Source organism: Thalassophryne amazonica, chromosome 8 (genome assembly GCF_902500255.1).
Source record: "Thalassophryne amazonica chromosome 8, fThaAma1.1, whole genome shotgun sequence".
Classification (NCBI taxonomy): Eukaryota; Metazoa; Chordata; class Actinopteri; order Batrachoidiformes; family Batrachoididae; genus Thalassophryne; species Thalassophryne amazonica.
In genome coordinates, this window is record NC_047110.1 from 71909532 (window position 1) to 71932647 (window position 23116).

Below are 23116 nucleotides of genomic sequence, written 5' to 3' on the forward strand. Positions count from 1 at the left end.
GTCTTAATAACTTTCCATTTTCACAGCATTCATTCTTGAACCAAAATACCTATACCAAACTTATAACTTATAGAAAATTTCTGCTCTTCCCAATTTCTCTGTGATCAAAGCCACACACACACACACACACACACACACACACACACACACACACACACACACACACACACACACACACACACACACACACACACACACACACACACACACACACACACACACACACACACACACACACACACACACACAGAGGCCACTAGGTTATATTAATTATATGCATTGTTGAAGCTGTTAAAAATCAAAAAGAGTAAGGGCTTGAGAATGAAACCCCAGAGACTGCCACAAGATAGCAGGGAGAAGTCAGACACAAAATCACCAATGGAGAAGTGAAACTTTTGCCGTGCGTTATTTGCCAACCCAGTCATGAATTCTCTTTATCAGGTATGGTAATCTACTGCACCAAATGCATGGTTGTGTAAAGGTATAACTTTTACCTGAGTTTTAGAACATCACCACTATGAAACAATCAGAAAATGCTTTTACTCCCCGATTTAGTACATTTCTATGAGGAAACGATCTGTCTTTCACTGATAACCACACCTGCTCCTAATTCATCCAGAACTGTTACAATATTACATAGGCAAAACAGAGTTGTTTTGAATTGATCTGTTGTATCAGCATTCATTAATTAATTTTATGCCACTAATCTGGGATCAAGCATCTGATCCCACACTTCTCTATCCTCAGCCACATCCTCTAACTCTTCCTAGGAGACCACGAGGCATTCCCACGCCAGCTGCAAAATATGCCATCTCAGTAATAAGGTCTCTTGATCGGCATATATTGATCTATAGGCAGTGGAGAGTGATCAACACCTACAGTATCTGATGCAGTAACATTCACCAAATTTTAATAAGTTTGTCCTCATTTTATGCCCTTTTAATTTGATATCTATCTATTTTTCTATCTCTCTCTATCTATCCATCTATCAACCAGGGGTGGACTGTCACTTGGCACTGCCCCTCAAAATATTGAGAAAATATATTACAACATAATTAATAAATAGGAGCTACATAGTTTGCTCAGAGTCAGACTATGTAAGTGCCTCTCAGTCTCAGTATGCATTTAAATTTATTCCAACACTTTATGTCAGTGTTTTTATTAAATTTAATTTTATTTCATTTACTAAGAATAAAGCCCACTTTCTGTTTGGGTCATCGGTCATATCAAATCAAATCAAATCAATTTATATAGCGCCAAATCACAACAACAGTTGCCCCAAGGTGCTTCATATTGCAAGGCAAATGTTGTGAAAGTGTCGTGACACGGACCCACAACAGGGGGCGGTAATGAACGGACAATGGATAAGCCAAAAGTATCAATTTAATGTTGTGAATCGCACAACGACGTACAGACAATAACAATATGGTGGACTGTCAATCATACACCAGGTGACGTGTGGGCAGGCTCGACGATAGAAGACGCCTGGCGAGAGAAGAGCCGGATCTCCACACAGCTTCCACCACCAACGGAGCTGAAGAACACCGGAGCCGCCAAGCCCTGCGCCCCAGGTGGCCGCTGTCTTCAGCAGTCAGACCCGGTACTGCTGGCAGAAAACAGAGACAGTCCTGATGAGTGTGAGTTCGCACACTCAGTAATCCCACAGTCAGTGTTCAGTAAGGAGGGAGCACCTCCACCTCCAATCACACACTCGTGCAGCTCCTGTCTAACCACTTATCTGGTTGGGGTGTGAAGCGAAGCCGTCGCTGATCACACCAAACGCCAATCCCACAGACAAGGACACACCACAGGAAAATGGCTGCAAAGAAGTTCAGATTATTACTCAATGTTTTTGAGTCAGCAGAGAAAATTACCTGAATGGTAGCTGATTTCTCGGCGAGGAGGTGGAGTTGCAGTCCGGCCTTTATGGTTATGGTGATGAGATGAATGAGTGACAGCTGGTGCTGAGGATGAGTGACAGCTGTCACTCCCAGTGGCTCCGGTGCCCTCTCGTGCTTGAAGCCCACACTCCAAGCAGGGCGCCATCTGGTGGTGGTGGGCCAGCAGTATCTCCTCTTCAGCGGCCCACACAACAGGACCCCCCCCAGGCTTGTCCGGGTGCCGGGCGTAGAATTCGGCCAGGAGGGCTGGGTCCAGGATGAAGCTCCTCTTCACCCAGGAGCGTTCTTCGGGTCCATATCCTTCCCAGTCCACCAAATACTTCACGATGGTGAAGGGTCCTATAAATCTGTCCTTCAGCTTTTGGGATTCCGTTTGCAGAGGTATGTCCTTTGTGGATAACCAAACCGCCTGCCCGGGCTGGTATGCAGGGGCCAGGGAACGCCGGCGGTCTGCTTGGGCCTTAGCCCTCGTCCGGGCTCTGAGCAGGGCAGAGCGGGCGGTATGCCACACCCGACGGCACTTCCTCAGATGGGCCTGGACTGAGGGCACCCCGACCTCTCCCTCCACTAGCGGAAACAATGGGGGCTGGTACCCCAAACACACCTCAAATGGGGAGAGGCCGGTGGCAAATGAAACTTGGCTATTATGAGCGTACTCAATCTAGGCCAGATGGTCACTCCAGGCCGTCGGGTGCGCGGAGGTCACGCAGCGGAGGGCCTGCTCCAGTTCCTGGTTCGTCCGCTCTGCCTGCCCGTTTGTCTGGGGGTGGTACCCAGAGGAGAGACTGACGGTGGCCCCCAGTTCCCTGCAGAAACTCCTCCAGACCTGGGAGGAGAACTGAGGACCACGATCTGAGACAATGTCTGCTGGAATCCCATGCAGACGCACAACGTGGTGGACCAGGAGGTCTGCAGTCTCCTGGGCCGTCGGGAGCTTCGGGAGGGCCACGAAGTGGGCCGCCTTGGAGAACCGGTCCACTATCGTTAAGATGGTGGTGTTGCCCTGGGACGGCGGGAGGCCCGTGACAAAGTCCAGGCCGATATGAGACCAGGGGTGACGAGGCACAGGCAGAGGCTGGAGGAGGCCTTGGGCCTTGTAATGGTCGACTTTGCCCCTGGCACAGGTGGTGCAGGCCTGGACATACTCCCGGACGTCGGCTTCCATAGATGCCCACCAGAAGCGCTGCCGGACCACTGCCATGGTCCTTCGCACCCCTGGGTGACAGGAAAGCTTGGAACCGTGACAGAAGTCAAGGACCGCAGCCCTGGCCTCTGGTGGGACGTACAGTTTGTCCTTCGGACCTGTCCCCGGGTCCGGGCTCCGTGTCAGGGCCTCCCAGACGGTCTTCTCCACGTCCCAGGTAAGGGTGGCCATGACAGTGGACTCGGGGATGATGGTTTCAGGGGGGTCTGACAGCTCGGTCTTGACCTCCTCTTCATGCACCCGGGACAGGGCGTCAGATCGTTGGTTCTTAGTCCCGGGGCGGTAGGTGATCCGGAAGTCAAAACGCCCGAAGAACAGCAACCAGCGGGCTTGCCTGGGGTTCAGACGCTTCGCGGTCCGGATGTACTCCAGGTTCCGATGGTCCGTGAAAACCGTAAATGGTACCGATGCTCCCTCCAACAGGTGTCTCCACTCCTCAAGAGCCTCCTTCACCGCAAGAAGTTCCCAATTGCCGACGTCATAGTTCCGTTCAGCTGGGGTCAACCTGCGGAAAAGTAGGCACATGGATGGAGAACCTTATCGGACTCCCCGCTCTGGGATAGCACGGCTCCGTATCCCTGAGTCAGAGGCATCCACTTCAACAACAAACTGGTGCTTGGGATCGGGCTGCACCAGAACCGGTGCAGTCGAGAACCGGCGTTTCAACTCCCTAAACGCGGCTTCGCACCGATCCGACCAGGTGAAGGGGACTTTTGTGGAGGTCAGGGCTGTCAGGGGGCTAACTACCTGACTGTAGCCCTTGATGAACCTCCGGTAGAAATTTGCAAAACCGAGGAACTGTTGTAGTTTCCTACGGTTCGTTGGTTGGGGCCAATCTCTCACCGCCGCAACCTTGGCCGGATCAGGAGCGACGGAGTTGGAGGAGATTATGAACCCCAAGAAGAACAAAGAAGTGCGGTGGAACTCACACTTCTCGCCCTTCACAAACAGCCGGTTCTCCAACAACTGCTGTAGGACCTGACGTACATGCTTAACATGGGTCTCAGGATCCGGAGAAAAGATGAGTATATCGTCTAGATATACGAAGACAAACCGATGCAGGAAGTCCCGCAAGACGTCATTAACCAATGCTTGGAACGTCACGGGCGCATTGGTGAGGCCGAACGGCATGACCAAGTACTCAAAGTGACCTAACTGGGTGTTAAATGCCGTCTTCCACTCGTCTCCCTCCCGGATCCGAACGAGGTGATAAGCATTCCTAAGATCCAATTTCGTGAAAATTTGGGCTCCATGCAGGGGCGTGAACACTGAATCCAACAGAGGTAACGGGTATCAGTTGCTAACCGTGATCTCGTTCAGCCCTCTGTAATCAATGCATGGACGGAGTCCGCCGTCCTTCTTGCCCACAAAAAAGAAACCAGCACCCATCGGGGAGGTGGAGTTCCAGATCAACCCGGCAGCTAACGAGTCCCGGATGTAGGTCTCCATTGATTCGCGTTCCGGACGTGAGAGGTTGTACAGCCTGCTGGACGGGTACTCAGCGCCCGGTATCAAATCAATGGCACAATCATACGGACGGTGCGGGGGCAGCGTGAGTGCCAGATCCTTGCTGAAGATGTCAGCAAGGTCGTGGTACTCAGCCGGCACCGCCGCCAGATTGGGGGGGACTAAAACCTCCTCCTTAGCTGTCACACCGGGTGGAACCGAGGATCCTAAACACTCCCGGTGGCAGGTTTCGCTCCACTGAACCACAACCCCAGATGGCCAATCAATCCGGGGATTGTGTTTTAACACCCATGGAAAACCCAAAATCACTCGGGAGGTAGAAGGTGTTACATAAAACACAATCTCCTCCCTGTGATTCCCAGACACCACCAATGTCACTGGCTGTGTCTGGTGTGTGATTAGTGGAAGAAGGGTGCCATCTAGCGCCCGCACCGACAATGGTGACGGTAAGGCCACTAGAGGGAGCCCAACCTCCTTTGCCATCTGCTATCCAGCAGATTCCCCTCTGACCCCGTGTCCACCAGTGCTGGGGTGTGAAGGCTTAGATCCCCACTCAGGATCGTGACTGGGATTCGTGCAGATCGTCGGGGTCTCCCCACGTGGGTGTTGTGACCCACCTTAGCCCAGTCTCTAAGGACGAGTGCTGCTGTTTTGACCATTTGGGGCATTCTCTCTGTGTGTGCTCGGTAGAGCTGCAGAGAAAACACTCTCCACGGATCAGCCTCCTTTGTCTCTGATCTGATCGTTTTTTGGCCCTGCTCGTTTCCATAGCAACGTCAGCAGGGGGAGCTGTTGTCACGTGTCGAGCCCTGGCAGTGGAGCGTGGGGAAGTCGGCTTCCTTTCAGACCCTGGAGGAAGAGGGACGGCTTGTACCTGACCACAAACCCTTCGTCTCGCTGCCGTCAGTGTCCGTTAATCGGTTTGTCTAACCGTATAACCAGGAGGTCGATAAGCCCATCTAAATCCCGCGCTCGTCCTTCGCCACCAGGTGCTCCTTAAGGACCAGAGACAGTCCGTTTACAAAGGCGGCGCGGAGCGCAACAGCATTCCAGCCGGCTCGCGCTGGCCGTGATGCGGAAGTCGACTGCATACTTCGCTGGCGCTCCGACGCCCCTGCCGTATCGACAGCAGCACACTTGAAGCGGTCTCGCCTCTATGAGGGTGGTAGAACACCTGTCAGAACTCCCTCACAAACTCAGTATAAACCGTTAGGAGCCGTGAATTCTGCTCCCAAAGCGCCGTAGCCCAGGTGCGTGCCTCTCCTCGAAGCAAATTTATAACGTAGCCACCTGGCTAGCGTCTGACGCGTACATGACGGGACGCTGTTGAAAAGACGAGCGAGCACTGCATCAAGAAGTCCCGCACGTCTCCACACAGCCTCCATACGGCCTGCCGGAGGCTTATGTATGCTTCAGGGACGGTTGTGGGGTTCGTTGAACGACCAGTGGAATGTCTGTTTCTGGCACACGTCAGCAGGAGGAGGTGCTGCAGCAGCGCCCTGAGCACGCGCTTCCACCTGGTCGGTGATAGCCTCCATCCTATGATTGAGAACACTGACCTGCTCGGTAACTAGTCCAACCGAGTGGTAAAGGCGGTTAAGATGTGCTGCAGCTCACCCAACACGCCTCCTGCTGGCGCCTGTGCACCTCGCTCTTCCATTGGCTTTCAAGCGATGGTTGACGCCCCTCGGATCCATGACGCTGGCCAAGAAATCCTGTTGTGAAAATGTCGTGACACGGACCCACAACAGGGGGCAGTAATGAACGGACAATGGATAAGCCAAAAGTAACAATTTAATGTTGTGAATCGCACAACGACGTACAGACAATAACAATATGGTGGACTGTCAATCATACACCAGGTGACGTGTGGGCAGGCTCGACGATAGAAGATGCCTGGCGAGAGAAGAGCCGGATCCCCACACAGCTTCCACCACCACGGAGCTGAAGAACACCGGAGCCGCCAAGCCCTGCGCCCCAGGTGGCCGCTGTCTTCAGCAGTCAGACCCGGTACTGCTGGCAGAAAACAGAGACAGTCCTGATGAGTGTGAGTTCGCACACTCAGTAATCCCACATTCAGTGTTCAGTAAGGAGGGAGCACCTCCCCTCCAATCACACACTCGTGCAGCTCCTGTCTAACCACTTATCTGGTTGGGGTGTGAAGCGAAGCCGTCGCTGATCACACCAAACGCCAATCCCACAGACAAGGACACACCACAGGAAAACGGCTGCAAAGAAGTTCAGATTATTACTCAATGTTTTGAGTCAGCAGAGAAAATTACCTGAATGGTAGCTGATTTCTCGGCGAGGAGGTGGGAGTTGCAGTCCGGCATTTATGGTGATGGTGATGAGATGAATGAGTGACAGCTGGTGCTGAGGATGAGTGACAGCTGTCACTCCCAGTGGCTCCGGCGCCCTCTCGTGCTTGAAGCCCGCACTCCAAGCAGGGCGCCATCTGGTGGTGGTGGGCCAGCAGTACCTCCTCTTCAGCCGCCCACACAACAGCAAAGCCATATAATAATTACAGAAAAACCCCAACGATCAAAACAACCCCCTATGAGCAAGCACTTGGCGACAGTGGGAAGGACACATTCCATTTTCAGATATGACAGTCTGTGTAAGGTCGTAAATTTCACAATCATGGTGACCTGAGGTGTGAGCCATACAACATCAAACCTTTCCTCGAGCCCCGGTCACACGACACTAACGAAGGACACCGAAACCAAAATGAAGCAAGAAATCTCTGGAAACATTGTTTAACCGTCATCCAGCTTTCTTCCTGTGGCTTGCACTTCATCAGAATTTTCAAACTGCTGAAAAATGTGAATGAATCCCAATGACAACTTCACTTCGTTTGCATTCCATTTTGCTTTGACGGTTTGTCTTGACGGTTCCTCGTAGTTTGCATAGTTCCCATACCATCAGCCATACCATCAGTCTGATTGTCGTTCAATTTCGTCGAATCTCCCAAGTACTACGTTTTGCAGAAACGTTGACAATATCTGAACGGATCAATAACTAAAGATCCGATGAGCTGAACATGACTCATCCATGTGTGGGACGAAAAGCAGCATTTTCATACTGGAAAAAAAAAAAATCATGGCAAGAACGTTTTATCAACTACTTTAACTATTTACGCACGTTGCAGCCGTGAAGACAAAGCTGTTGTTAAAACAACCAGATCTTGCAGCTGCAGGTACTGTGGAGAGCACAGGCTGGCTGCAGACTTAATCACAGGTTGGCGCTTGGTCTGATACCCGTTGTTTGTATGTTTCGTTTTGATTTTGTTTAAAGCATCAAGGTTGCAGTTCGCTTCATTTTTCTTTTGTTACTTTGTTTTTGTTTTGTTCTTTTATACCTCGGGACTTGCAGGCTTTTCAGTGATGGGAGAAGTACAGGCTCATTTGTCCACTTTTTCTCAACAATTTGTGACTTTGTGACTTTTTTTTCCAGCGATCGCCATGTGCCGTGTGACCGGGCCTTCAAAGCAGCTCATTGTGTCCCTCGACCAAGTCATATCATGTTTCATGTTTTTTATCAAAATTTTTAGACAAGGGAAAAACACTCTTTCCCAGTGCAGGAGTTTCACTCACCTTCTGTCACTCTGGCTTGAAAAATTATTGTTACGTTTATGATCGCTATGGCCTTGTCTGCCAAGTCCAACTTGCAGTTACTTTTGTCTTATTTTGTCTGTGTGCTTTTTGCAATTGTTACACATCACATCTTTCAAAGCAATGATGAATGCAATGCACTCTTCGCAATCTTGAAATAGCTTTGTAGTTTTGACTCAAAATGCTTCGCTGGTTGAATTCAAAACAAGAAGCTGGCTGTGGACTAACAAAGCTGCAATACCTGGTTATCGATTGACAACGTTAGATATCAAGGTAGGATATCACAAAATTTGAAAGCAAAGATAGCAGCCAAAGCCTTCTGGAGTATTCAAAGCTTTACATCAAAGTGAGGGTCATAGGCTGAATTCAAATCAAGAAGCCAGTGATTTAACAGAATGTGGCAAGCATCTCCATGGTTCAACTACATTAGACATGCTACTATAGCCTAATAATAACACACTGTGAATGGCTGCCTGAACAGTTTCTATGCCATGATCATCATTGATTAATTATTGTCATCCAGTGTGTGTGTGTTTGTGTGTGAGTGGAAGAGTTGGCAAGGTTATACACAAATATACACTCTGTTGCCAGTTCACAAGGTACACCTAGTGAAAAGTAATGTAGCCCGGCAGTTAATTCCTAAATCAATACCACCAGCCACCACCGCTGTCAACTCACAGCATTTAGGTATTTCCGAAGCCTAGGAATACACCCTTTGTTATTACATTATTTCCTATCATAATTTTCCAACGGTCCACAGTGCAGTATTAACTATTCGTAAAAAAAATGAAATATGTTTGCTTCAGAATTTATAGCTACTGATGTCATCAGTGTGAACAGAACACTGTGGCGAGAGATCATTTGTATGCAGTAAGCACCTGTGATTCTCATGCAGTATTAATGGTATCATTTCAGTATGCATTGAGTTTGTGTTTGAATATATTTCTGGTACTTATTTAAGAGAATTAAAGGATTTGCATGCACAAAAATATTTTCATGTGAAATCCTTTCATTGTTAGTTGTGTCACAGACAGGTTATGCCGATTTATTCACAGTGTCACTGCACCCATGATGTCTTAACCTTTGCCATTCTCATCTCATTCCTTTGTTACAGGTGCATGAAGATTACATAGATTGACACAAATCTGTCACTATATTATCGTACCGGATGGAAACGTTAACAATGACAGCAGGAAGATAAGGAAATGGTATTATTAAGTGCTGGTTGGAGCGAGCTCATTGGTATACAGTGCACTGCTTTGTTGGAGGCCATACCCTACGTCTCGGTGCATGACTTGTCTGCTCGTATCACTCACCAACCTATACATTTCAGATTGGCTGACCATCCGTTTGAACTCTAATCGTATTGGTTGACGCCCAGTGACGCGTGTCCGATTAGACGACATTGCCATTTCTTCTCGGTGGCTGCAGTTTGATGAGTTGACCTTTTGCTTGACATGTCAAGGGGTTTATTGCTGTTGTTTGTTTAGAGTTTTTGTGACTGAATGTTAAATGACGGATGCGCAGCAATGTGATTGACAATTTCATTTCATAGCCAAATGCCTGTTTTGTTTTTAACGGGTTCGATAGCAGTTACAAGATGGACTGTCCTGTGTCTCTGTCCCACAGGATTAAAGAATGGGTTGATCAGATGCAGAAGGAGCTTGTCACCTTGGTAGACACAGCCACAGCTGGGAACAGCCTCACTGAGGTAAAAAAAAAAGAAAAAAGCCTATATTTCTCAGTGAATTTTAGAAAATATTGAATCATACTTGTTTACTGATTGATTGAATTCTTGCATGGAGGTGTACCATTCTCTCCATTTGCATCTCCAGATTTTTTTGAGAAACCAACACTTGTATACTGTGGAACAAAATGATGCAGAGGAGCTTGTGGCGAGAGCGGCCCGGAACATAGAGCAGCTGCTGCGGAAGAGGTCTGCAGCCTTGGAGGTAAGACAGACCTATTTGGAAAAAGCAACTGTCACACCAACTGTCAGTTTTACGTCAGTATCAAAACCAGAAATAACAGCATGTTGTCCAAAAATTGACCGTTGAATGTATGAGTAAAATGCAACAGAAAATATTTCTCTGTATGCCTTTGGCTCAGATGCTGTGCCAACAGTTAAGACCATAAATATTTGGACAATGATTAAAATTTTGTAATTTTGCTGGTGTGCAAAAACAACTATTGGCATTTGAATACATACCATAATTTCAAGAGTCACACTGGAGTATAAGCTGTACCTTTTTTGTATTATCAGCTCTTTAATTTGGAATGTTTGTACTTTTATTATGAGCATTTATTCTTTTATTATTGGAGTTCATTTTGTTCAGTGCTTTGATTCCTGGGAAAGCCCTATATAAATTATTATTATAATTCATTCATTCGCAATACCTGTATATTCGTTTTGTAAATTGTTTTGTAAATTATTTTGTCAATTGTGTCACGAGCATGGCCCAGGCAGAGGGTCACCCCTTTGAGTCTGGTCTGCTTGAGGTTTCTTCCTCAACTCATCAGAGGGAGTTTTTCCTTACCACTGTTGCCTGTGTGTTTGTTCTGGGGGTTGGTAAGGTTAGATCTTACTTGTGATGCGCCTTTAGGCAACTTTATTGTGATATGGCACAATATAAATGAAAATAAATTGTAAAAAAATTATACCTGCTAACCCTCAATCAGGGTCAATGAGAGGGGCTGGAATCGAGATCAGCAGTCAGGGTCCACCCTGGACAGGCTGCCAGTCTATCACAGGGCACATATAGACACACAAACACATTCACACTCGCACCTACAGTCAATTTAAGTTTCCAGTTCACTGAACCTGCATGCTCTAGGAATTGTGAGGAAGCAGGAGACCCCAGAGTGAACCAAAACAAAAATATGGAGAGGAATGTACAAACTCCACACAGAAAGGACAAGGGGGAATATATATATATATGCGTAAAACCTGTGCCAAATCAACATGCAGATCACCTTGGATTTGCTGTGGCGACCACCTTGGATTTGCTGTGGCGACCCCGAGTGCAAACAAGGGAGCAGCCGAGATGACTATATATATATATATATATATATATATATATATATATATATATATACATATAATATATATATATATATATATATATATATATATACACACACACACACACACACACTAGTAGTTCACCACCACCACTGTGTGCGAATGTGCAAGTGAATGAATAATGCAACCTGTAAAGTGCTTTGGGTGTCTTGAAAAGCGCTCTATAAATCCATCTCACTATTATATATATATATATATATATATATATATATATATATATATATATATATATATATATATACATTATATATATATATATGCTAACCAGTAAGCTACCATGCTCACACATTATTAATATTATTATACAACGCATTATAACACAACAGCATAATTTTCAGTATATAACATTATATATAACCAGTTCAAAAATGTGTCCTCTTTCCATGACAAAAACTCCTGTAACAGTGGAATGTGCCGAAAAAGTGTACGTCCACCTCTTCTGCCATTTCTGTAGTAGTCAAACGACATCCCGGATCAACACAGCATTCAGTTTGGAAATGATCTGGTCATTTCAGCCTGTCAATCGCTGCTCAGAGCGCGGTGTGCCCTCTGCCATTGTGCGCCGTCTTTAAACTGGTTGTAACACTCCTTAATCTGTGTGATCCCCATAGAATCGTCCCTGAAAGCCGTCTGAATCTTCCGAATGGTTTCCACCTGCTGTCTTTTACAGTTTCTGGAAAAATTGATGCAGCAAAGCTCCAAATCGTTCAGACATTTTCCTCGCAATGAAAATCCGACGAGGGGGGGGGACCACTGCTCACTCAAAGTGTGCTCACAGGTGAATGATGCAACCGACAGGCGTGAAAAACTCACGCATGCGCACGAAGGTTCAAACTTGGCTGATGCAAGCGCACATGATTCAAATCCATATAGTTTTTGCAAAAATAAAAAGGTTGGATAGTTTTCTAACAGACCCTCGTACTGCTGAATATACTTATACCCTTGCATTTCACAGCCCAAAAGTAACTGAACAAGATGATAGATTTCTTTCAAAGTTGATGGGAATATTACTTTGATATATATCCAGTAGTGATTATATTTTGGTATGTTTGTCAAAGGTTAAGGAAAACATTCTGACAAACATTTCTATTTGTACATCTCAACTGACCAAGAAGGCTAAATGGATGATGTAAAGCATATGTTGATCAGTAAAATATTTGCATTTGTATTTGCATATGTCAGATGATGTGTTGGGAAGGTGTCGTAACACGGACCCGCAACAGGGGGCGCAAAAGAACGGACAATGGATAAGACAAAGAGTAACAATTTAATGTTGTGAAACGCACAACTGGATACAGACAAAATATATAATGCCAATTAAACACCAGTGACGTGCGGCAGGCTCGAAGATAGGAGACCTCTGGCGATCGAAGAGCCGGGACCCACACAGCTTCCACCACCAACGGCCTGAAGAACACCGGAGCCGCCAAGTCCTGAGTCCCCAGGTGGTCACCGTCTTCTGTTGCAGACCCTGGTACTGCTGGCAGAAGATGAAAACAGTTAATGGTGAGTGGTGTATCAAACACACCCAGTAATCCTTCACCACAGGTCTTCAGGGAGGGAAAACTCCCACCTCTGATACAGAATCACCGTGCAGCTCCTGACAGTTGCTCCTTGGATGGAGTGAGAGGCGAAGACGTCGCAGACTCTCACTGCATGCCAATCCAATTATGACAGACTTCAGGAATACGGCTGCACACAGACAATAATTAGTCTCAAAACAGTATGACTTGCAGAGAATTACCTTAAACGTAGCTGATTTCTCGGACGAGGAGGTGGAGTAATAATCCGGCTTTTGTAGGGAAGGTGGTGATTGGTTCAGCTGGTGTAAAGGAGTGAAAGCTGTCACTGTCCTGTTGTCTCGGCGCCCGCTCATAGCTTGAAGCCCGCACTCCAAGCAGGGCGCCATCTTGTGGTGGTGGGCCAGCAGTACCTCCTCTTCTGGCGCCGCACACAACAGGACCCCCCTCAACGGGCGCCTCCTGGCACCCGACCAGGCTTGTCCGGGTGTCGGCGGTAGAAATCGGCCAGGAGGGCCGGGTCCAGGATGAAGCTCCTCTTCACCCAGGATCATTCTTCGGGTCCGTACCCCTCCCAGTCCACCAGATATTGAAAACCCCGGCCCTTCCGACGGACGTCCAGGAGCCGACGAACAGTCCATGCCGGCTCCCCGTCGATGATATGGGCAGGAGGTGGTACGGGTCCAGGGGTGCAGAGTGGTGAGGCGTGGTATGGTTTCAATCTGGAGACGTGAAACACTGGGTGAATCGGGCTGAGGATCTTGACTATAGAAAAAGGTCTGATGAACCGGTCTTTGAGTTTCTGCGATTCAACCTGCAGTGGGATGTCCTTAGTTGATAACCACACCTCCTGCCCAGGCTGGTATGTAGGGGCCGGGGAACGCCGGTGATCTGCATGGGCATTAGCCGCAGGGGGCCTGGCCGAGGGGACCCCGACCTCTCCCTCCACAAGTGGGAACAATGGGGGCTGATACCCCAAACACGCCTCAAAAGGGGAGAGGCCGGTGGCTCACTACCACCGGGAGCAATATGGGATTAAAGGCCTTGCTCAAGGGCCCTTAGTGATTTTCCAGTCAGGCGGGGATTTGAACCCATGATCCCAACACCTTAACCACTTGACCATCCTCACCTAAAATACAAATAAATACAAATAAACAATATAAATACTAGACATACTGATCATACTGGTTTACTGGCTACTCCTGTTACTCTCCTTCCCATCCTCTGTCTTCCTGTTACTCCTCCTCCCCTGAGTGAGGAGTTGTACAGTTTGATGGCCTGAGGGACAAAAGAGTTTTTCATTCTGTTAGTCCTGCACTTGGGAAGGCGCAGTCTATGGCTGAAGACGCTCTTCTGCTTGCTGATGACGGTGTGCAGAGGGTGACTGCGTTACCTGATAATCTCATGGACCAGATTCCTCTGCGTTTTTCAAATTTGGAAAATTTACACTTTTTAGAATTAGTCAATCTAGGGAAGTTTGGTGACATGAGAGATGTGTTTCAGAGGAGGCATTCCAGAGTGTCCTGGAAAGTTATGGCCAACTTTGATTCAGGAGACTGAGGTCTGAACTTCAAGGGCTATATTCAAATCAGGCTAACATATCACCAGGGTAACAGGGGAAAGCTGTGATTTCTTGTTTTTTCTAAAAGACATAGAGTTGGACAGTGCAATGCCTCAGCTGTACAAACTGTATTGTTCATGGAAACAATTGGAGCTGCCTCTGCGGGTGTAGAAAGGAGCTTCTTCTGTATAAAAGGCTTAGTTCTTACACCCACAACACACTGTTCCAAGGCTTTTGAAGCAGCCTAGCTCTGTTGGCATTTCAGAGGACACTGGTCACGTCCCTGGAAAAGATGCCTATTTGGTACGAAGGTCACAGACCATTTTTTGGAAAAGGAATGGAGGGCAGAATTGACGTATAAATAAATTGACACATTTTGATATAAGCCGACAATGAGCTTCCCGTCTTTGAAAGACCAGCAGTCAACACTGGCCTGTATTGATGGTGGGAGTGAACCCACACACACAGTGTTGCTATGAGGAATGACTACTGCGTACATGAATTGAAAGATAACTGAATCTGAAGCTAAGTTGCCATAAAATTAACTGAATGTATGCTAAATGACCAAAAAACTAAACAAACAGAAAATTTAAATATAAAAGTACAAAAACATCAAATTAACTCAAAAGCTAACCAAATGAACCATTTCAGTAATGGCTGCCAACTGGTGCTCCCACCAGAGAAGCTTCGTGAGCTCCAGACTCCTTCCCTGAGGTGCTCCACTGAGAGGCTAAAGAACTCTTTTGTCCCTCATGCCATCAGGCTGTATAATGCAGCCACTTCAGGCAGGAGCAGAAGAAGTAAGATGGAAATGTCCCGAACATAGTCTGCGGTACCTTAACTCTTTTCACGTTAATTTTGTTAGTGTTGTATTATTTATTGCTACATTTTATATACACTTTTAACATGTGTGTTAACTTTTACATGTGTGAATTTGAGTGACAGACCGCAGCACAATCCTTCGGGATCAATAAAGTATCTATCGATCTATCTGTTGTCACCTGGAGCTCCGCTGAAATGGGTCTAATCTCTACCAAGGAATGGCTTATCAGGGCCTTCCAGATTGAGTAGTTTTGAGTTGAAATTTTATGCCACTCTAAAGTGCTGGCCAGTTTCTTTCTGTTCTGTTTCTCTGAGGCTTCATCTTTGCAGCCATGATTGTTTTTGTCTCACAAACATCTCACAGGCTTTACAAGTTCAGTATGGTTGCCAATGTCATTTTTACTCTAACAGAAAGGGTAAATCAATTGCAGACCGTCTTTTCCATTAGCCGTCATCTGAAATAAGATGAACACATCATTTAATAACAAAAATAAAACGACATGACCCATGACCCATTTGACCCATCCAGTGGATGGGTCAAGCGTTATAAGCGTTATAAAAGCTAACTTTTCAGTTAGATAGATAGATAGATAGACAGATAGATATATACTTTTAATGTCCCCATGGGGAAATTTGTCTTGGACTTCTCAAAAATCATGACCCATACAAAGATACAGAACAAGACATAAACAGTTCATAACAATAAATAAAAATAAATAAATACATAAATAAGGAATAAAAATAAATAAATAAAAAACATACAAATACTAAAACCTCCTAATGTGCCTGATTGTTAGCGGTGTTTATTATGATTTGTTAAGGGCTATGATTGATATAGGAACAAAAGAGTTCCTATATCTATTCAGTCTGCAATGGGGGACTCTGAAACACCGGCCCGATGGTAGCAATTCATATTGCGTGTGCAGAACATGGGAGGGATCAGAAAGAATTCTGTCCGCTTGCTTCATCACGCACTGATCAAAAATTGACCGAGGATTGTTATACTGTTTCAGACCAATGATTTTCATTGCTGTAAGAACAAGGTAGTTTAATTTTGATCTTAGGGACACAGGAAGGTTCCCAAACCAAATGGCTATGCCATATCTTAGAATGCTTTCAAGAACTGCCTGATAAAACAGTAACATAATTTTTTGGTCGACTCCATGAAAACGCAAACGCCGTAGAAAATAGAGTCGTTGATTCATTCAAGCAGGAACATAACTAGTCAACATGAGTATTCCATGTAAGAGAGCTGTCTATACAGACACCAAGATATTTGTACGATTGCACCTGTGTGATTGGTTGCTGGTGTATAATTACAGGGTTGTGATTGCCAACTAACTTTGGATCAAAAATGACTTCCTCTGTCTTTTAACATTTAAAGTAAGGTAACTGGAATCACACCACTCAACAAACTGCCTTATTTCTGAATGATAGATATTCAAATCATCATTCTGTTGAAGCAAGCACAGAAGTGCTGAGTCGTCTGAATATTTAAAAATATAGTTCCCAGGGTGCTTGGCTGAACACTCGTTAGTATATAAAGTAAAAAGGACAGTTAGCTGATTAGTGGTTATTGAAGTCAACTTTTTGGTTACTGTGTAGGCTCTCAGTTGTCCAGGTGGTTTCCATAGTAGAGAAGCTTGAATCTTCGACTGGACTGGGTTGCTTGACGCGAGGACATTTCGCTTCAAATCGCAGAAGCTTCCTCAGCTAAAATTCCTGCTCTGGAAGTCTGACTTCTGTCTGACTCTTGTAGAGAAGAATAAAACAGAAGCCAACAAAAGCTGGAGTTTTAAACCTAACCAGACCCCTCCTACTGAGAGGCAGACTGCTATAGGCTAGTGACTAAACAATAGCTCTAATTAGCAACTATTGTGCTCTAGTTAGCACACCTAATGGCAGGACAGCTGTCCCTCTAATAATGGGATGGATGCCTTTCTGATGGCTCCCTTGTTGATGTGAATGACTCATTACCATGAACAAAAGACTGAAACTCCTTTGACCTGAGTACCCCATTGTAAACAGGGGATAAAGTGTATCTCAGACTACCTCCCCGGTTAAGGCTGGGTTTCAACTGTTTCACAAAGAATGCCTCCTTGACCCCTCTCTCAAACCATTTCTTCTCTCTGGCTAATATTTTAACTTCCTTGTCCTCAAACGTGTGGTTAGTGTCTTTAAGGTGGAGATGAACCGCAGACTGAGGTCCACTGGCGCCCTCTCTGCGGTGCTGGTATAGCCTTTTGTGTAAAGGTTGCTTCGTTTCACCTATGTAGTGTTCGTTACAGTTTTCCTGACATCTGATAGAATACACTACATTGTTCTGTTTGTAACTAGGGATCATGTCCTTAGGGTGAACTAATTTCTGTCTCAAGGTGTTAACCGGTTTAAAGTAAACTGGGATTTTGTGCTGTCTGAAGATCCTCTGTAGTTTTTCCCCTACTCCTGCTTAAATAAGGGAGAAGAAGAGGGAAGAAGAGGAGAAGAAGAGGAGAAGAAGAGGAGTGCTCTCCTAGAGCTAGGTGTGCTAACTAGAGCACAATAGTTGCTAATTAGTGCTATTGTTTAGTCACTAGCCTATAGCAGTCTGCCTCTCAGTAGGAGGGGTCTGGTTAGGTTTAAAACTCCAGCTTTTGTTGGCTTCTGTTTTATTCTTCTCTACAAGAGTCAGACAGAAGTCAGACTTCCAGAACAAGAATTTTAGCTGAGGAAGCTTCTGCGATTTGAAGCGAAATGTCCTCACGTCAAGCAACCCAGTCCAGTCGAAGATTCAAGCTTCTCTACAACTTTTTGGTTAGCTGTGCCCACCACTGTCTAAAACCACCATTTTGATAATCCAATTCCAATGGTGTGCTTACATTTTTTTAACAAAAACTGTTGACAATTGTGGAGGTATGCTTCACCTGGGGCAAGACTGGCACCTCTGGTTGTAGTTTACAAGAGGCGAAAGCATCACAAAACAGGAGATAGAGTAAAAACAGACACACCATATATAAACTGCAAAGGACTATAACTGCAGAAATGCATAAAACACAAACTTGATATATGCAGATAGACTATAATATTGGTGCACTGGACTCCAATACCTGGTCACTATGGCTTTGAGCTCTGGCTGGGCCACTCACGGACATTCACAGAGTTGTCCTGAAGCCATTCCTTTGATATATTGGTTGTGTGCTTAGCGCCATCGTCCTGCTGAAAGAAGAACTGTCACCCCAGTCTGAGATCTAGAGCACTCTGGAGCAGGTTTGTATCCAGAATGTCTCTGTACATTGCTGCATTCATCTTTCCCTCAATCCTGACTCATTTTCCCGTTCCTGCCACTGAAAAACATCCCCCCAGCATGATGCTGCCACCACCATGCTTCACTGTTGGGATGGTGCCTGCTTTTTTTTTGCCTCCTTGCTCTCGGCCGAGACGGTTGCATTTTTCTCTTCTCCCTCCCTCCTTATCTTTCCTGCTTCTGTGGCGTGTTGTCTGTGAGGCTGCCAGCTTTACTTTTCTGGAAACAGCAAAAATGGATCTGTTAAAGTGGTCTCTGAATGCAATTGACACTTTTTTCTACAAGACACTCGGGAGCGGAGGACCCGACCTGTCCTGCCGGGACACATGTGATGGGTTACGTGATGGACAGTTGGAGGAAATGGCAGGTCATGTGCCTTTACATGCTGTCTGTGGAGGACGTCAAAGATGTGTATATATTTGGCATGGTGGTGACCGAGTTCCTGCTGTGTGGAGCGGGCATAGCGCTGGTTTACCGGAAAATTAAGAAAGTGGAAGCGGCAATAATTGGCCCGTCCAGGCTGCCCCACATGATTGATTCGATTGGAAGGGCAGTGTCAGCTCAGTCGGCGGGTGTTAACCGCGCGTTGGATACCATCTCTGTAAGAATGGCTGCACTGGAAAACCGCATTGATCGTCAGTAATGACCACATCTCCTCTCCTAATTCATGTATTGAAAGCCACTCTGTCTCAGACTGTGGAATCTTTCAGGCGTCTGCTAATCTGGATTTTCATTCGGCTTCCCAAAACACAGCTGCACTTCAAGGCCGCTGTGATAAAAACCTCCTGGAAGAAGAACAACGCTCATGCCTCACTCCCCTGGTCTTCCCCCGCCCTCAGCTTCTCCAGCTCTGACGTTGACTGTGGACAGGGTTGGGCCCCTCCTCCCTCCAGAATGGACGAACAAGGCCGTTGATGGCGCCTAAAGGTGGCCTCCGGGTGTTCTGTCTGATAACTGGACTCTTACAAATCTCGGTCGTCGTCTCTCGTCCTGTTGTTGTGTGTGATCATTGTTCATTGTGCTGATGGTTTTTTTCCTGCATTGCTGCATGATTCAATGCAGCAGCAATGAAGGTTTTTCTTTCCCAAGTTTTACCTTGTGTGTGCTTTTTATATGTGTTCATGTACCGGGCCGACTTATGTGTGTTGTGTGTTATGTGTGTGTCGTCTGTCGTCATGAGGCCGGTCATGGTTTGCTCAGCCCTGCTGTTGACCTAAGGCAGGATATACATCTGGAGCTGGTCCCCGGGCGCCTAAAGGCGACTTCTGCCCCTAACTGGCAATTAGGATGGGTTAAATGCAGTAAAAACATTTCATTGTGCAGGGAACATGTTCCTTTGTGCATATGACAATAAAATTATTTTGAATCCTTTGAATCCTTGAATCCTTTCCTCCAAACATGACACCTGGCATTCACACCAAAGAGTTCAGTCTTTGTCTCTTCAGACCAGAGAGTTTTGTTTGTCTTGGTCTGAGAGTCCTTCACGTTCCATTCCGCAAACTCCAGGTGGGCTGCCATGTACCTTTTACTGAGGAGTGGCTTCCGTCTGGCCACTCTACCATACAGGCCTGATTGGTGAATTGCTGCAGAGATGGTTGTCCTTCTGGAAGGTTCTCCTCTCTCCACAGAGGAATGCTGGAGCTCTGACAAAGAGACCATCGGGTTCTTGGTTACTTCCCCAACTAAGGTCCTTCTCCCCCGATCACTCAGTTTCGACGGGCGGTCAGCTCTAGGAAGAGACCTGGTGGATATGAACATCTTCCATTTATGAATGATGGAGGGCATTGTGCTCACTGGGACCTTGAAAGCAGCAGAAATGTTTCTGTCCCCAGATTCTTCTCCAGATTTCAGAATCAGCTTTTTTTTTTCTTTTCTCAAGTATCCACAGAATTTTGAGTTTGAGGTGCACTCTGTATGGCATGTATAAATATACACTAAACACTGAATAATTCACAGTAAGAAACTGTGCAAATGACATGTATAAGGAAAAAAATAAAATGTGCAATAAGAGAAAAAGAAAAGCATATGTGAGACAGATAACAGATTGAAGTTAAACTATACTGAGGTAGATGAATTAGCAAGTTTTTTGACAGGTTAAGTTGTTCATCAGTGTGCTGGCCTCTGGATAGAAACTGTTCCTATGTCAGATTTGTTCCTTGAGACAATCCTGTCTTGGAGGTCTACAGATAATTCCTTTGACTTCATGCTTGGTTTGTGCTCTTACATGTTGACAGGTGTGTGTCTTTCCAAATCATGTCCAGTCAAATGAATTTACCCCAAGTGGACTCTAATTAAGCTGTAGAAACATCTCAAGGATGATCAGTGGTAACAGGATGCACCTAAGCTCAGTTTTGAGCTTCATGGCACTGGCTGTGAATACGTATGTATATATGATTTTATTTATTTATTTATTTTTTATAAATTTGCAAAAATCTCTCTCTCCAAAAAAAAAGTTGTTTTTTCACATTGGCATTATGGGGTATTGTGTGTAGAATTTTAAGGGAAGAATCAAATTTCATCCATTTTGGAATAAGAGTGCAACATAAAAAATGTGGAAAAAATTAAGCTCTGTGAATACTTTCTGGATGTGCTGTACATGTGTGTGAAAATTTTAGATTGGATCCTGAAAATAATTGTGTGTCCGTGAAGAGATCTGAGTATGATATGGACCATTGATTTGACGTGGTGACCATTTTGAATGGCCTACGAGGGCTGTCAATAAAGTAACGGTCCTTTTTATTTTTTTCAAAAACTATATGGATTTCATTCATATGTTTTACGTCAGACATGCTTGAACCCTCGTGCGCATGCGTGAGTTTTTCCACGCCTGTCGGTGACGTCATTCGCCTGTGAGCACTCCTTGTGGGAGGAGTCGTCCAGCCCTCGTCGGAATTCCTTTGTCTGAGAAGTTGCTGAGAGACTGGCGCGTTGTTTGATCAAACTTTTTTCTAAACCTGTGAGACACATCGAAGGGGACACGGTTCGAAAAATTAAGCTGGTTTTCAGTGAAAATTTTAACGGCTGATGAGAGATTTTGAGGTGATTCTGTCGCTTTAAGGGACTTCCCACGGAGCGAGACGTCGTGCAGCGCTCTCAGCCGCCGTCGTCAGCCTGTTCAAGCTGAAAACCTCCACATTTCAGGCTCTATTGATCCAGGACGTCGTGAGAGAACAGAGAAGTTTCAGAAGAGTCGGTTTCAGCATTTTATCCGGATATTCCACTGTTAAAGGAGATTTTTTTAATGAAAGACGTGCGGACAGGTCCGCGCGTCGGCTCGCAGCTGACGCGACGCTCTGCCACAGGAAAAACACCTCTGTTGAAAGCCTTAAGGACAAGTTGGAACATGTCCTGCTGTTAAACAATTTCTCATATACTCACTCCACTGAAAGCCATCAAAAGCCGCCTGGATTTTACAAATGGTTATCACACGGAGGTGGTTTTTCCCTGTTGCCACCGCACCGCGTCGGCTGCGTCCAGACGCGCGGACCCGTCCGCACGAGTCTTTCATTAAAAAAATCTCCTTAGCAGTGGAATATCCGGATAAAATGCTGAAAACCGACTTCTTCTGAGCTTCTCTGTCTCTCACGACGTCCTGGATCAGTAGAGCCTGAAATGTGGTAGGTTTTCAGCTTCACAGGCTGACGACGGCGGCTGAGAGCGCTGAGCGACGGTCTCGCAGCCGTGGGAAGTCCTTTAAAGCGACAGTATCACCTCAAAATCTCTCATCAGCCGTTAAAATTTTTCACTGAAAACCAGCTTAATTTTTCGACCGTGTCCACTTCGATGTGTCTCACAGGTTCAGAAAAAATTTTGAATCAAACAACGCGCCAGTCTCTCAGCAAACTTCTCAGACAAAGGAATTCCGACGAGGGGCTGGACGACTCCTCCCACAAGGAGTGCTCACAGGCGAATGACGTCACCGACAGGCGTGGAAAACTCATGCATGCGCACGAGGGTTCAAGCATGTCTGACGTAAAAACATATGAATGAAATCCATATAGTTTTTGAAAAAAATAAAAAGGACCGTTGCTTTATTGACAGACCTCGTATAAACAGTCTAGTGAAGACTTCTCCAATGATGAAAACACAAATCGCATGTGTAGCGCAATATATAAAACCTCTGCTCTCAGTTTACTGACATTACTTACATGGTAGAAGCATGATCTCATTAGTTGCTTTACACGGGTCAGGTATAACTCCATGGTTTTGCAAGTTTGAGTGGGGAGCAGAGGAAAGAGGTATATTTTGGTGGATAGTAGAAACTGACTTTTAGAGGCTACAGTCAGAATCTCTGATGTGTCTGCATTTCCGCTGAAAAGGTTTTCTGGAACCCAGTCTCGATGGCCCTGAGGCAATCATGTATTGTCGATAATTTAACAGTCTCACTTGGCTTAAATGTAAAGTGAAGTTGGATGGCATCTGCATATAAATGATACTAATGTGTTGCCCGTGGGGATCCACAGGTTCTAGATTGGGTAGTGGTTATAAAATAGGTAGCTGACATTTTTCAAGGGTGGTAATAATTGTGCAAAATTTCTATAATGAGTTGGAATGACGTGTGAGTCCAGAATGGTTTTAAACCTTAACCTTAGACCTCAACAGTTTTTAGAAGGAAAAACTCAACTTTTTTTTCCTGTTCATTCCATAATTTTTTGAATGTTTGTT

The 23116-nt window shown here is 45.8% G+C and overlaps 1 protein-coding gene across 1 annotated transcript in view; it reads left to right on the forward strand.

Moving 5' to 3' along the window:
* The window catches only part of LOC117514925 (voltage-dependent calcium channel subunit alpha-2/delta-1), a 301141-nt gene that overhangs the window by 35961 nt on the left and 242064 nt on the right, over positions 1–23116 (forward strand). The window contains 2 exon segments of the mRNA XM_034175496.1: positions 9813–9894; positions 10019–10213. Of these exon segments, the coding sequence (XP_034031387.1) occupies positions 9813–9894; positions 10019–10213 (277 nt within the window).